This window comes from Ovis canadensis, chromosome 8 (genome assembly GCF_042477335.2).
Source record: "Ovis canadensis isolate MfBH-ARS-UI-01 breed Bighorn chromosome 8, ARS-UI_OviCan_v2, whole genome shotgun sequence".
Lineage (NCBI taxonomy): Eukaryota > Metazoa > Chordata > Mammalia > Artiodactyla > Bovidae > Ovis > Ovis canadensis.
In genome coordinates, this window is record NC_091252.1 from 29,681,007 (window position 1) to 29,697,746 (window position 16,740).

The 16,740-nt window shown below is 37.8% G+C and overlaps 1 protein-coding gene across 1 annotated transcript in view; it reads left to right on the plus strand.

Moving 5' to 3' along the window:
* MAN1A1 (mannosidase alpha class 1A member 1) overlaps positions 1–16,740 on the plus strand; it is a 171,138-nt gene that overhangs the window by 49,244 nt on the left and 105,154 nt on the right. Inside the window, exon 5 of the mRNA XM_069599127.1 lies at positions 13,637–13,717. Within this exon, the coding sequence (XP_069455228.1) occupies positions 13,637–13,717 (81 nt within the window). The remainder of the gene's footprint in view (positions 1–13,636; positions 13,718–16,740) is intronic.

Below are 16,740 nucleotides of genomic sequence, written 5' to 3' on the forward strand. Positions count from 1 at the left end.
ACATTTCGTGATAGTTTGGGACTACATCTTGTCAGAGCAAATCTTATTCCACAGTCCCTCCTTTACCCTCGTAATGAGATTAACAAAGAACTTGTTTTCAGAACAGGAAAAGTTGGCCCTGGTGATTTTTAGTCATTCACTTACATTTGCATCATCGGTATGTTTTTAAGTTGAGTTACATGCGCATACCCACACACATACTTTTTTCCAGATTCCTTTCCATTATAGTTTATTACAAAATACTAAAAAGAGTTCCCTGGGCTATACAGTAAGTCCTTGTTGTTTTTTTTATATACAGTAGTATGTGTCTCTTAATCCCAAATTCCTAGTTTATCCCTCCCCCTTTCTCCTTTGATAACTAGAAGTTTGTTTTCTGTGTCTGTGAGTCTGTTTCTGATTCATAAGTTCATTTGTATCATTTTTTTAGATTCCACATATAAATGATATCATGTGGTATTTGACTTATTTCACTGTATTATGTTTAATCTGAGATTACTTTGCAGAAATTCTTATAAGTCTCTTTCTATCTGCTAAGCATTTGCTAATATCTGTAAATCCCCGTAGCCAGGCACGAGTACCATGCTGTATGTTGAGAATGGACAGAGAAAGAGTGTCTCCCTGCTGACCTCTCTGCATTGTGGAGCTCTTCTCACCAGCACCATCCAGAGTATTAAAGGCAGCATAACACTGAGTCCTTTTCCTGCCTCTTTGAATTAAAAACATATTCCTGTCCCTCTAATTAATTGCCATAAATAGCCCACTTTGGAAATCACTGAGTTAAAGAATCAGATGAGTCTGTGTTTAGTCTGCCTATAACTAAATTTAGAATATAAAAGACACAGTATTCCAACATAAAGGGACCTTGGAAATTGACGTGTTCTGTCTTTTTAATTTAAATATGAAAAAACAAGCTCAAGGATTGAGTGATTTTGTAAGATTCTATGGCTTTTTGGTTGGATATGACCTGTGGTAGCTCAGATATAACCAATAGACCTGAGTTTGAAAAATTAAGGCAATGAACCAAAAGGTTTCTTTCTGAGGATTTTTCCAGTAGTCCTATATGAATGTGAGAGTTGGACCACAAAGAAGGCTGAGCACCAAAGAATTGATGCTTTTAAACTGTGGTGCTAGAGAAGACTCTTGAAAGTCCCTTGGACAGCAAGGAGATCAAATCAATGAATCCTAAAGGAGATCAACCCTGAATAATCATTGGAAGGACTGATGTTAAAGCTCCAGTACTTTGCCCACCTGATGCTAAAAGCTGACTCATTGGAAAAGACCCTGATGCTGGGAAAGACTGAAGGCAGGAGGAGAAGGGGACGACAGAGGATGAGATGGTTCGATGGCATCACCGATTCAATGGACGTGAGTTGGAGCAAACTCCAGGAGATGGTGAAGGACAGGGAGGCCTGTTGTGCTTCAGTTCATGGGGCTGCAAAGAGTCGGATACACCTTAGCAACTGAACAACAAAAGCAGTTCTTTCTTAATAGTATTTTTGCCCTGCCACGTTATTTTTGCGTAAACTCAGCTACCTACTGGTAAAGAACTATGGACTGTCTTCGACTATATATGGAGGAGAGAATGGAGAATGTATTCCCTCCCCATCCTCTCTTCCGGAAAAGGAGGAGAATGAGACCTCGATTTTTCCAGAAGAGTAGACCTTAGTGACATAGGCTAAAGAGTGTCCAGGTTCCTTGTTTGGCACTTATGCCTTTGCTGCCCAAAAGTTTCCCCGAACACTGCAGCAGTTCTTTGCTTTTCCTGTCCAGTGGTAGTCTGAGAAACTCTGAAATCATTTATTTAAAAGGATGAAGCACAAAAGCCTCACACAGTAATAGTCAAGGTAACAGAAGGCAGTTGGCTAGCCTCAGACCATGACCAGGTGACATGAATGTGCTCCATGGACCGTAGGAGCCTGTGAGGAGGCAAAGGGAATCTAATAGGGGCTATCAGGCTATTTAGAACTTACGAAGAGCAAATTCTTTGACTTCCTTGCTTGTCAGGTAAAGGAATTAGACTATCAGTTGAATGATGCCTAAGATACTGTGCTTTGTTTCTTTAAAATTGTATTTTTGTATTTCTGTAAGATTTTCTTTAATGACTTCACAGACTTTTATATAAAATATAATTTAGAACTGTTATTGATAATCTTGGGCTATACCCTTCAAAATATACTTTAAAAACCATAGCCACGGGTCTCAAATTTCAGTTTATTTTACTATTCCTAATGTGAGAGGTCTTGAAACGTATTTTTTGCAGTTCTCTCTTTGAGTATTCAGTCTATGGCGTTGCAAAGAGTTGGACACAACTGGGTGACTGAACAACAACTTTGGGTATTGCTATATTTTTCTTTAAAAATATAAAAGTGTATCAGTAACATCCAAATGATAATACTTCCCATATTAAAATTAATAACACATATAAATTCAGGACAACTATATTGATTTAAAGTGCTCCAGCTGCAGTCTTCTAGTTGGTTTTATTATGTCCCATAAAAGAATCTTTCCTGTATTCAGTTGTTCTACCCAGAGATTCTGGCAATTGTGTCAACAATTATAGTTTTCTTTCTGAAAATGCTGAAAACATTGTTCCATTTATGTAAAGGAAGGAGAAATTGGAAAAGTTAGACAGAAAACTTATTTTTATGGATAGCATATAGTATCATTCCAGCCTGGATAAATTATTGCTTGTTTTCAAATTAATGCTTTTTCCTGATAAGGTATTTTAATTGACAGTATAAAGGTAATGCAAAAAAAAAGTTAATGCATCCAAATTTATTGCAAGGGAAAAATAAGAACGAAACTGAAATAGAACCACTGTTGTTGAGAGTTGTTTTATCTTGTGGTGCTCCTGAGTATAAACAAATCTTACAGTCAAGAATAAATTTCTTTATATGTGAAATATTCAATTTGCATCACTTACAGGTATAAAGTACATGTTTTTTTATTGGTTTATACTGTCATTAACCAAAACTCATTTTCTTTTAATTAAGGCATAGCAAGTTGATGAATCTGCATACTTGGTAGTACAAAGTTCAAATGGCTGTAACAACTGACTTAAATCACTGAGATAATCTATAGGATCGAGGGCTTCAGGTAGAGCTTTGTATTTATTCCAGTTGTCTAAAGGCACAAAGGTCTGGGAAGAAAACTATAAGGGTAGACTCTGGTGGCTGAGTTTTCTGGTTTTAATTCAAAGTAATCCTAAGACAAGGAATCTGAAGCAGATCCTCGGCTACTTATTACTCATTCATTAATTCATGCATGTATTAATTATATACTAATTACCTTTTAAAAAACCTTTTAGTTTGTGTTGGAGAATAGCTCATTAACAATGTTGTGATATTTTCAGGTGAACCCCCAAAGGCATTCAGCCTTATATATACATGTATACATTTTTCCCGAAACTCCCCTCCCATCCATGCTGCCACGTAACATTGAACAGAGTTCCATGTGCTATACAGTAGGTTCTTTTTAGTTATCCATTTTAAATATAGCTATAGTAATTACCTTTTAATTGTCAAGTTCTTACCCTAATGAAGCTTATAGTCTAGCAGGAATAATAGTCAAATTACCTAGCTCAGGCCAGGTTTTTTAGGAAATGAAGAAAGGACAAAGGAAATTACTATTTAAAGAGTACTGAGACATACAGAGTATTAATGCGAGGTGATTTAATCTTTGTGACACATTACAGGGGGTAAGTGGTGTTTTCCCTATTTTTATAGATGAAGAGGTAACTAATTAATCTGCTGCAAATCATGCATTAAGACCTGTGCTTTTTAATAAGATCTGCCTAACTCAGTACCCTGTTTTTAGCGGAAAGGAACTGCCAAGAGTTGAGAAACATAGGCAGCCAAAGAATTTGAGTCCCTCAAAAGTAGGCATGTAATCTTGATATCTCAGTACTCATTAGGATGTATCATTCCATAGGTATTCACTAAAGATTAATGAAATGATGAGATGTTGTTACCTTGTCCTACTTGCTGACAAACTGTGCCAGACTCAGCTAGGAGAGAGTCTGACGTGGAACATGGGTAGAACATGGAATATGACACTGTGCTGTGTCATATTTTTAAATAGTTAGAAATGATCCGCAGTTCAGGTGCAAGTGATGTGCTTGTTTTTCCCTAACCTACTTCCAGAACAGGTTTTTGGTGGCTCCTGATACGGAAGGATCATTAACCTAAGAACAAATGATCAGGAGTTTCATATTTAGGCCTTTGCAAACTCAGTTCTGAACTTCCTCCTCTCTGCTGCTGCTAAGTCGCTTCAGTCATGTCTGACTCTGTGCGACCCTATAGACGGCAGCTCACCAGGCTGCCCCGTCCCTGGGATTCTCCAGGCAAGATCACTGGAGTGGGTTGCCATTTCCTTCTCCAATGCATGAAAGGGAAAAGTGAAAGTGAAGTCGCTCAGTCGTGTCTGACTCTTAGCGACCCCATGGACTGCAGCCTACCAGGCTCCTCCACCCATGGGATTTCCCAGGCAAGAGTACTGGAGTGGGGTGCCATTGCCTTCCCCTTCCTCCTCTCTACTGTGACTTTAAAGAAGTATTGATCACCTAGATCCTTCCATGAGGAATATTGAAAACTGACTTCCATAATGAATTTTATGTCATAGACATTTTCTCCATATAACAATTTCTTATATAAACCCTCAGTAAAAATCAAAACTATATTAAAATTATTATTAAAAAGGCTTTTCCTGCATTGAGGTAAAGTGATATATCTGTATGAGAGGATGAGCTTTGAGAATGACAAAGCTAATGATTAGCTTGTTCCAGACCCTAACTAGCAACACAGTGAGACTGATCTTTGGCAAACACTTGAATTGTGCTTTTTAATTGTAATGAACACCATATGTTTTAGATAACAGAGGTATTGGTAGCAACAGTGACTGTATTTTTTAAAGATCCAGATTATTCTCTTACACAATTGGAATGCCATCCTACTTTTTAGAAAATAAGCTGTAGGGTTCTCTATCTGAAGGTTGTAAATTGACCTCAAGAAGCAAATTGGGATCTCTTCAAGTGCCTGAATGAGTCCTTGGCTTAGGTCCAGAGCTCCATACCATGGAGTATAAGAGAAGTGACCTTTGCCTTAGTATTGCTTTTATAAAAGCTCTGTTTTCGAGCAGCCTTTACAGCCGATGGTGTAGATAACTGAGTTAATTATCCTGTCAAATGGAGCTGTTCAGTGTTTTCTCTCTGAACGCTAATCACTGTCTGCCAGAGGAGATGATTTCGATTTTGGCTATAAGGATACTGAGCTATGATCCCTCTGACAGTAATCAGTGATAGAGTGGACTGCTACTTGAGGGCCTTTCTGGACCTGCTTGGTAAAACTAACCTATTAACAGAGAGAAGAAGGTGATTTGCCTATCTTTGTTGCCCAAAGAATTTGTACTTTGTTCATCTTAAGAGGTCTATCATGTTACTTAAACATGAAGTTAAAAGCTGCTTGGACACATATTTTACTAAGCTATACTGTTTAATATTGTAATTTAATCTATTAAGAGGAAATGTAATCTTTAAGATGTTACTACAACACACACTTTGAAGTACCACATACAAGTGAATGTGTATGCTAAGCCTAAACATAGACAAAGCTTATGGGTAGTTACCTGTCTTGAAAAGTCTAATGCTGTTTCCACTGTAAGTGGATAAAGCATAGTTGATCAGATAAACATAAATATAAGATAAAGCATAGTTGTTCAGTTGCTCAGCCTGTCCCACTCTTTGTGACCCCATGGACTGCAGCATGCCAGGCTTCTCTGTCCTTCACTATCTTTGTGAGTTTGTTCAAACTCATGCCCATTGAGTCAGTGATGCCATCCAACCATCACATCCTCTGTTGCCCCCTTCTCCTCCTCTCCTCAATATTTTCCAGCATCAGCGATTTTTCCAGTGAGTTAGCTCTTCGTATCAGGTGGCCAAAGTACTGGAGCTTGAGCTTCAGCTTCAGCATCTGTCCTTCCAACGAATATTCAGGGTTGATTTCCTTTAGGATTGACTGGTTTAATCTCCTTGCTGTCCAGAGGACTCTCAAGAGTCTTCTCTAACACCACAGTTCAAAAGCATCAATTTCTTGGTGCTCAGCCTTCTTGGGCTCTGAGAGCCTTCTCAGCTCGCACATCCATACATGACTACTGGAAAAAACATGGTTTTGATTATATGGAAAGTGAAAGTGAAGTCACTCAGTCGTGTCCGACTTTGCGATCCCATGGACTGTAGTCTACCAGGCTTCTCTGTCCATGGGATTTTCCAGGCAAGAGTACTGGAGTGGGTTGCCATTTCCTTCTCCAGGGGGTCTTCCTGACCCAGGGATCGAACCCAGGTCTTCTGCATTGCAGGCAGACGCTTTACCCTCTGAGCCACCAGGGAAGCCCACGATTATATGGAAATGTGTCAGCAAAATGACGTCTCTGCTTTTTAATACGCTGTCTAGGTTAGCACATGTTAGTATTAATTAATACTTGCTTGTTCCTTGCTTATAGTTCATTGAGTAGAAAACTGACAGGAAGTTTAGAGGAATAGCTAGGAGAGAAGTATTCTCTGATATTAAGGCTCAGAGTATTAGTCTAAAAAAAACCTAATAATTGGAATCGAGAATAGGATTAAGATATTTAAAATTAAGATATTTCTGGAAATAAAAATTCTTTTCTAAGAAGTCTTTTTCAGTTTAAAGCAATCCAGTCTGTCCTGCTGTATGGAACATAAGTTAAGAATTAAGGAGAATTCCTTAAACTTGATGCAGGTTTGATTCTAAATAATTATCTTAAAGCCTGAAGGTGCAAAGGAGCAATGTATCTATCAAGGAAAATCTGTGCCTCTATAATTCCTCAATCAAAATCCATAGCTGAATCTGTTCTACAACCTTAATTTGTTATTCAAATGGGCAAGCCTGTTATTTTATTTATTAAAATCTATCATCTTCAGTTCAGTTCAGTCACTCAGTCATATCCAACTCTTTGAGACCCCATGAATTGCAGCACGCCAGGCCTCCCTGTCCATCACCATCTCCCAGAGTTCACTCAGACTCACGTCCATTGAGTCAGCGATGCCATCCAGCCATCTCATCCTCTGTTGTCCCCTTCTCCTCCTGCCCCCAATCCCTCCCAGCATCAGAGTCGTTTCCAATGAGTCAACTCTTCACATGAGGTGGCCAAAGTACTGGAGTTTCAGCTTCAGCATCATTCCTTCCAAAGAAATCCCAGGGTTGATCTCCTTCAAAATGGACTGGTTGGATCTCCTTGCAGTCCAAGGGACTCTCAAGAGTCTTCTCCAACACCACAGTTCAAAAGCATCAATTCTTCGGCGCTCAGCTTTCTTCACAGTCCAACTCTTACATCCATACATCATCTTATAATTTGCTTATAAAAGTGAATAAGTTGCTTATAAAAAATGCAACCTAATAAGTTTCTTTGAGTTATTTAAGATACCATCCTGTCTTATAGGAGGAGGTTGAAATATATATGTGTGGATCAGAGACCCTCAATATGAGTGTTAGGAGAATATGTTGCCTCACCAATTTAGGTACAATGCCCCTTATCAGCGCAGAAGCAGTTACGGAACGAGAACACCCCTTTCCCTTGGCAACATAATTCTCGTAAAAGAAAAGGGGAGAATGAGAGGCTAACAGGCAGGAAGGCTAGGGGCCCCCAAACGGAGAAAATAGGCTGCAAGTGTCAGACGTTTTTATCTTTCTCTTAAGCTGCAGGGCTTCCCTTGTAGCTCAGCTGGTAAAGAATCCACCTGCAATGCGGGAGACCTAAGTTCAATCCCTGGGTTGGGAAGACCCCCTGAAGAAGGGAAAGGCTACCCATTCCAGTATTCTGGCCTAGAGAATTACGTGGACTATATAGTCCATGGGGTCGCATAGAGTCGGACACAACTGACTGACTTTCACTTTATTTATATTTGTATATAGCAAGCACATATACACATACTTAGTATGCCAGAGAACAGCAATACTAAGGAAAGGGGTTAACTTAATGTGGAAATTACCAGTCTAAGACACCCTGGGCAATATGAGACTTTAGTAGGGAAGCCTAGTTTTTGCATGATTTTACCTCTTGATTTTAGTTGCAAACTTAATTATACTACATATTTTATTTAATTTATGTGTGATTCTGGTTAAGTGTGTTCTTTGATTCAACAGCTGTTGGTAGAGGAAAGTCAAAGTGAAAGAGCAGTTTTCTAGCCCACATAGTTTTGTGGGTAGACTTTAAGCCGAAAATGTCCAGCTTCCCCTTGCTCATCCATTGTGCATGCAGTTAACAAAGACTGGATCTACTTCTCAAACTGGCACTCACCTGTGTACACTCACTGTGTACTGGACACCATAGAATACACAGGGCGTGTTCCTGAAATGTGACCTTACTTAAAGATTTAGGGAATTTAGTCTCATTTAAAATAAACACAAGCTTCTGTATAGCACAGGGAACTCAGCTTGATGCTCTGTGATGATGTGGAGGGGTGGGATGGGGTCGGGAGGTGGGAGGAGGCTCAAGAGGGAGGGGATATACGGATACATGTAGCTGATTCGTGATGTTGTACAGAAAAAACTAGCACAACATTTAAAGCACTTATACTCCCGTTTTTAAGATTTTTTAAAGATTACATATGTAAAAAAAAAAATTTAGATTAAAAGAGATTACAAAATCTACATTGTTAAGATAAATCACACAAAATTCTAGTGTTACAGGCTGTTTGGGGCTCCCATCCTTCACCTACTGTTCTTTCCCTGCCCAGACCCCTCTTCTGTCATTAGAGTGAATCACTGGAGAAGTTTTAGAGCATCTGAAAAGATGCTGCATTAATATTAATAGGATGCGTATCTTCATTCAAATTTAATAAGTTTATTCTCATGTAAATTAGAATCAAGACATTTATAAAATTGGCCTTAAACCCACAGATTGTAGAAGCTCACTTTGGAAAATCCAGATATTGTATAAAGTACTTTAAGCACAAAAGGAAGTTTGGTCAGGATACTATATTTCAAAAAGAGGATTTGAAACATAACTCACTTATACGGGTATGGGACATGACTCCCAAAAGGATCAGTTTGCATTCTAGTATTTAGAAGATTATGATTCTGCAGTTTCTGATTTGCTATTCATCCCTGAAGAAGCGAGGCCTTATTGGTTTACTTCAGCTGAGGTTTGTCCGGTGTAAGGGCATCAACTCTTTACTGAGTACTTTCACCTGTGCCAGGCAGTGCGTGCAGTGCATGGACTAATAGTGCCCTGTAAGAAGTGCATGGTCCCTTTTTACAAATGAGAAAACCAAGACTCAGAATATGTGGTTTGCCTGGGATCTCACATTTAGCTGTCTCCTGAACCAACCTTTGATACCAGGTCTTTCTGCCTCTAGAGCAGTGTTTTTATAGTCTTTGCCCCCACTATAGCCAAGCAAGATGTTATGTTTTTATCTTCTTAGTCCTTTTCATCTACAGATCTGTAAAGAGTGACCTAAAGTATGTAAATTTCATTCTTCTTACCTAAAGCATAGTAAACCCCCAAATGTTAAAAGCTCTCAAACTTAGGTTTCAAATAAGTTGGATTTAACTTTGTGGGGAAAAAAAGGATGAAAAATTATATATTGGGAATTCAAATGTAGTTTTGGCCCCCAAAAGAAGGTAAATATGATAACTATTGTGTATGACTAATGGTGATTTGACATTCCTGAATGAGAACTTTAAAGACAGGAACACAAGGAACTAGGAACCTGCATGGATTCACTAACAAGCCAGATTTGCTTCTTGGACGGGCTCACCAAACTATTAGATCTGAGAAATTCAAAAGACAAAGCACTGACCTTGAGCAGGGCACTTTGCAAAACCATCTCTCAATATCTTCGGACAGAGGAAGATAAATAGAATTTAGGTTCTAGAACACATTGCTGGATCAATAACTGGTTGAACAGCTGTACCCTGTAAGTGACGGATGTCTTGCTGAAGATATATTTATGATGGTGTTTGACATGGCTCAGTCCTCTACTTTGCAATACGTTATATCAGATATTTATATGAAAGTCCCAGTTATCCAAAGTTTTCAAAGGAGGAAAAGGAAATGTATAGCAAATGAACCCAAAGCTAGAATAAGAATATAAAATCAGCATGCTTCAATAGGCAGAAATGTGGATGACTGTTCTTAGGCTTAAAAACTAAAATCCACAAGTTCAAATTGAGAGTGATAAGATTTGAGGGTTTTATTTATTAGATTTTATTATTAGACATTATTACCTTTAGACATAAGTGGGGCTGTGTGAGCAAAAATAAATTAATAATTTCCTTCCTTTTTCCTTATCAGGAATTTTGTTTAATATTAAAGCTTCTACCAATGTTTGTATGATACTCATTTAGAGGGATACACATCACAGATAAATTATTACTATGTAAAGTTCTCTAATCAAATTATATTAGGTTTTAGGTACATATTACAAATTAGGGAATACAACTAAATGAACTCACCAGAGAGTCATATATTATGGTGGTTTTCCCTAACTCTAACCTAGTTATTGTCTAAGTAATTTTCATGATCTTCCTTTTGCAAGAAATTTTTTGGAAAACAAAGTTGTAACTTAAGCAATTACTTAGCTTTAATTTGTGAGACCCTTACACCTTTTTAGAGAGAACATGTGGAAATTAAACGAAATCACATACCCTTTTTTTTCTGAAAATGTAGACTCCCACTAAAATGTAGACTCCATAATTTGAGGACCTGAGGTTTCATTGCTGTGTCCCTAGAACCTAGGACAGTGCCTGGCACATAGTAGTTGCTTAATAAATGTTTGTTAAGGGAAATAATTTCTCCGAAAATTGTGACTAAGCTCATCTGCTGGATATTGACTCCATATATTAGTTTGCTATTAGCCTTTGTGATTTCGGTGACTGATTTGATGTTAGGCAAAAGTGAACAATTATCACATAGGCCCAATGACCATGTAAAGAAGCTAACGAAAGCTTGGAGTTGAAGCAACATACAAGCCCCTGTGTTCCTATCCTGTTTTTTTATTTTTAATTTTTATTTTTACTTTATTTTACTTTACAATACTGTATTGGTTTTGCCATACATTGACATGAATCCACCACGGGTGTACATGCAGTCTCCTTTGAAGCAAAAGACTTTTGCTTTAGTCTTCCAGGCCTCTCTTGAGTCTCAAAAGGCTGGCTCAAGAGTTAATGATTAGGAAATGTGAAAATGTAGAAGCAAAAAATAGCTATTGGGCCTGGAATGTGGTAGCTATTTAGATTATAAATCTGCCACATAGCATAATCACTGAACTCCCAGTGTCCCTGAAAGATACAGATAAAGGCCTGGCACACATTCTCACATTATTTTTACAGGAAACAGACCCATCCCAGATGAAAACTGCTGACTGTAAGCACATACACCCTAGTCTAGTTGAAACCAGAATATTGATGATGCTTGAAATTTTACCTTGATGCCATCCAATCCTGAGAATGATGCATGAGCTGATCATGCACCCTGCAGTCCCCTCCCTCACACTGCCTTTAAAACCCCTCCCCTCAGAGCCATCGAAAGTTCAGGTCTTTTGAGCATGAGCTGCCCTTGTTCTCAGTAGCATCGTGCAGTAAACACTGTACTTCCCTTCACTGCAACCCAGTGTCAGTGGACTGGCTTTGTTGTGTGGGCAAGCAGACCCAAAGTTTGGTTGGATAACAAAGTGTATCTAACTTTTATTGTAGGTTAGCTGGGCTAAATTATCTATAATAGAATGTAATAGTCAAATATTATGCAACAGTTGTTGGCAATAATTACTAATTATATGCCAGAATTATATGACCATTAATAAAGATACCTGATGCATTATCATGTGAGGTGACAGGAGTGAGGATAACAGAGACCACGAATCAGAGTACTCAAGTTTAAATCCTGATTCAACCACTTACTAGTTGTCTGACCTTAAAATAGTCACAGTAACCACTATAATTTTGTTTCTCCATTTGTAAAATGGACAAAAGAATAGCAGTTATTTCATACAGTTGATGTGAGGATTAAAAGTCATATAAAGAGACTATATGACTCTATAATGCAGGATATAGTACTTCATAAATAATAAAAGCAAGCTATTATTGGTGTATATAACAGCTAATTTAACAAGGTTCAACATATATTATCGCTCAGTGCTCAGTCACTCAGTTGTGTCTGACTCTTTGCAACCTCATGGACTATATAGCCCACCAGGCTCCTCTGTCCATGGCATTTTTCATGCAAGAATACTGGAGTGGGTTGCCGTTTCCTACTTGAGGGCATCATCCCAATCCAGGGATCAAACCCACATCTCCTGCGTCTCCTGCACCGGCAGGAAGATTCTTTACCACTGAGTCACCTGGGAAGTCCAACATATAATCCTCTACTTAGAGATGAAACTTACTCTCAAAGAAATATGACCATCCCAGATCAAAAGCAGTATATTTGAGATCCAACACTAGAACCCAAGCCACTCCAACTTCAGATCCTATTTAACATTCTAGCTGTGCTATTAATACCTAAAATGATGCGGGAAGAGTTATAGAATAATGTTGAACTACCAGCCAGTGTATAAAGAGCCTTTATGGCCAAACAGGAAAATGAGTAAAATAAAAGAACACAGAACAGAATACTAGAATACCCTGAGCCTGTCACATCTGCTAAAGAGCCTCTTGTGGTGAAGGTAAAAGAGGAGAGTGAAAAAGTTGGCTTAAAGTTCAGCATTCAGAAAACTAAGATCATGACATCTGCTCCCATCACTTCATGGCAAATAGATGGGGAAACAGTGGCTGACTTTATTTTGGGGGGCTCCCAAATCACTGCAGATGGTTACTGCAGCCATGAAATTAAAAGACGCTTGCTCCTTGGAAGGAAAGTTATGACCAACCTAGACAGCAGAGACATTACTTTGCCAACAAAAGTCTGTCTAGTCAAGGCTATGGTTTTCCAGTGGTCATGTATGGATGTGAGAGTTGGACAATAAAGAAAGCTGAGCACCAAAGAATTGATGCTTTTGAACTGTGGTGTTAGAGAAGACTCTTGAGAGTCCCTTCAACTGCAAGGAAATCCAACCAGTCCATCCTAAAGGAGATCAGTCCTGGGTGTTCATTGAAAGGACTGATGTTGAAGCTGAAACTCCAATACTTTGTTACCTGATGCGAAGAGCTGACTCATTGGAAAAGACCCTGATGCTGGGAAAGATTGAAGATGGGAGGAGAAGGGGATGACAGAGAATGAGATGGTTGGATGGCATCACCGACTCAATGGGCATGGGTTTGAGTGAACTCCGGGAGTTGTTGATGGACAGGGAGGCCTGCTGTGCTGCAGTCCATGGGGGTCACAAAGAGTTGGACACGACCGAGCGACTGAACTGAACTGAACCTCTACTGAATAGAAGGAGGAAATAACTTCATTTTATAAATATTTTTATAATTGGTATTTAAGAGTCAAAATTACCTATAATATTTACATATATTTGACAGTTAAAAGACAAAGCTTTTTCCTCTTGTGTATAAATTTCTCTGAGCAAGCATATAGGATTGAACAAAATTTAAATGTTTCATGCACTTTTCATGGTGATATTTTTCTCAATTGTATCGTACCATTTACATATGAACATCCTTTATTCTGTTTCCCACAGAATGCTGAAGTTTCTGTTTTTGAAGTAAATATACGCTTTGTTGGTGGACTAATCTCAGCCTACTATCTGTCTGGAGCAGAGGTAAGATGGAAAGTGGCTTATAAATGGGAATTATGAAGTGTCTTAAAATCATATTTTCTATATGGCTTTTGTGGTATCCATTAAATTTTCACATTTTGATTGGCCTCTAGCATATACTGAATTTCTTTTATTATGTACTAATTAAGTGACCACACTGGGAAAGTTCAGCAGAACATGCATGTCAAAAAATGTTAAACAATGCCTTTAAAAAAGCCTGGCTCCATTAGGTTACGTATCATGTGATTAAAACTACAAATTATATATGCCTGTGGACAAAGTCATCAGGTTTAGTAGAGTGGCAAGCTTGTGGATTTCTTTCTTTAAAAATTATTTTAATTTTAGTATATATCCCTGTCACTGAGTCATGTCTGACTCTTTGTGACCCCATGGACTGTAGCCTGCCAGGCTCCTCTGTCCGTGGGATCCTCCAGGCAAGAATGCTGGAGTGGATTGCCATTTCCTTCTCCAGAGGATCTTCCCAGCCTAGGGATCGAACCCCTGTCTCCTATGTTTCCTGCATTTCAGGCAGATTCTTTACCCACTGAGCCATCAGACATGTTAGTATAATGTTAGCTTAACTAAAAAAAATCTGAAATAAAGAAAGCTTGGCAAGTGAGATATAAAAACTAGTATTTAAGAAAATGAGTGAGATATTCTGCTTCCCAGTTAGAAGTCCTGTAGGCCAGTAAGTCCTTGTAAAGTGTTTTGCAGCTCTTCCTAGGTTAAGCTTCATTAATTATCTGCTACTCAGAGCAAAGAAGAAATTTTTCATTTTTAGCTGCTTTTTATCAGTAGATTAAGAAGAGATTTTTATATCATGCTCATGAAAAGCATAGATGCTATTTCCTCAAGAGGCTTTGGGCAACTTTATGAATAACAACCTAAGTGTCCACTAAGAGTCATTAGTGGACCTCACTTTCAATGTCAACAGTGTTAGAAGCTGACATCAAGGAAGAACAGTCACATATTTCCTTTGCGTATCAATCAGCTTTGTGTTAGTCTCAGCAGTCTGGCTGGGGCAGGAGTGGATCTGACCTAGTATACTAGTCCACGTGGTTCTGTGCTCCTTCACACAAGCAGAAGCAGAGCAGTAAACGCTTAATGAGAAAGGCTGCGTTCCTTTGTTCTGTCTCTCAGGCACTTTCCTAGTAATAGCAAAACAGCTTGCCATTCACTTTAGATTTTATTCTGCCATAGAGGTCTTCAAAGTATAGAGAAGGCTTCTACACTTCTCTTAACCTGTCCTCTTTGTGTTAAATCCTGTTCTTCGTTATCCCTTTTCTTCCCTTTTTCTAGTCCCCAATAACTTCAGTTGTTCATTGTGGTTTAGGATGTTCTAAACACTAAGCAAGGGAATCCATAATTTTTAAAACTCCTACTTAAAATTAGCTACTGGTTTTTTACTGAACAAATTTCTGCTTTTAGCATTTGTGTCTTTGCGTACCCAGTGTCTGCATATTCTCTTCCTTTTGATGTGGCATACTTGGTTTTAACTCGTCCTCATTTCTGTGGGGGTGAGACAATTTGGAGGAAATAGGACTACTTCATTGTATCTGGACTCAGATAGGGTAATAAAGCATGCAAAGAGAAGCAGTTATGTATTTCTTCTAAATATTTATCATGTAAATTGGGATACTTTTTCACTCATAATAGTGTCTTCAGCTTATGTGTTTGTTTCTATATATGAGTATTCATATTAGAGACATATATTTATTTACTGATAAAAATATAATACCCACAGATAGTTTGCCTGGATAAAATCATTTGCCTAGGACCTTGTAAGAGTATTTTAAAATTCTATGCTTAGCTAACTGTAGTAAGCAAAAGACCTTAAAGAACACTTCCATTGAAAATAATTATTCTTTTAGTATATATGCTTTGTCCTTATTCATGTGCAAAAAACATTGTGTTAATTTTATCTATATTTTCTGTATTTTAATTTTATGGTAAAAATTAACTTAGCTTAACTTCCTTTCTTATATACTTCTGTGTGTTTATATAGAATATATTTTTAATTTTAGTTCTTAAAGATTCATCTTTAAGATGAATCTTTAACAGTTTTCACTGTTCCCTAAATGTTGGACAGTTGGGTTGTTTTCAGTATTCCTATAGTTTGAATAATGTAGCTATAATCAACCAGTAAATACATTTATTCTTTAAAGTGGGATTGCCAGATGAGAAACAATTAGTATTAAACTGTTTTACCATCATCTCCTGTTTTTTTCCTACCAGTTACCTCATCACTGATAGTTACCTTTCATTTGACCAATGCGCTCAGGAGAATTGGCTGTCAGGAACAAGATCAAGGAAAAATTATTTACCCTAAGTCTGAGCTTGATCTATTTGTTTCCATATCAAAATGAAAAATTAGGCATTCATTTAATAAAAAGAACATCAACATGGCCACATTATGAATTAGTTGGTTTTTGATTGTTGATAAAGTTCTATGCTACACACTTTTATGTAGATCAAGGTATTACTAAGATAGTCTAGGAAAATTCATCTTCCTAAATTATCTCATAGAGGGACTGCTAAATCACCATAATTTAACATTCTCCTTTCGTCGCTGAGGTTCAGGCGTATTCTGAGAACATCTTATAAATCACCTTCAGAAGTATATAGGCCTACATTGATATAAGCTCAAGATTCTTAAATTTATGCTGCAAAAACAGAAGAGAAACCACTGCTTTGGGTTACATGCCTCAGGAAAATTACAGTTAGAAACACTGAGCAATAGTGGAGAATGTCAATGAATTTCTAAACCTACCAAAAGAACGATAGACACATGAAATACATTTTCAAAACTGAAAATGCCCTAGCTCAGTTAAAATATGTTGTAGCATTTTTTTTAAAACCAAGTCACAGGATTTCCAGAGTCTATATAAGGGATACAGATAACCACAAAATGTATAAACCAGTGGGATAAGAATAAGATGAATACCAAACACTAAATAGTATTAAAAATAAAAGAGAGCATTGCTGTATTATTACAAGTTCGAGGGAAACTAAAGTCTTTATTGAAG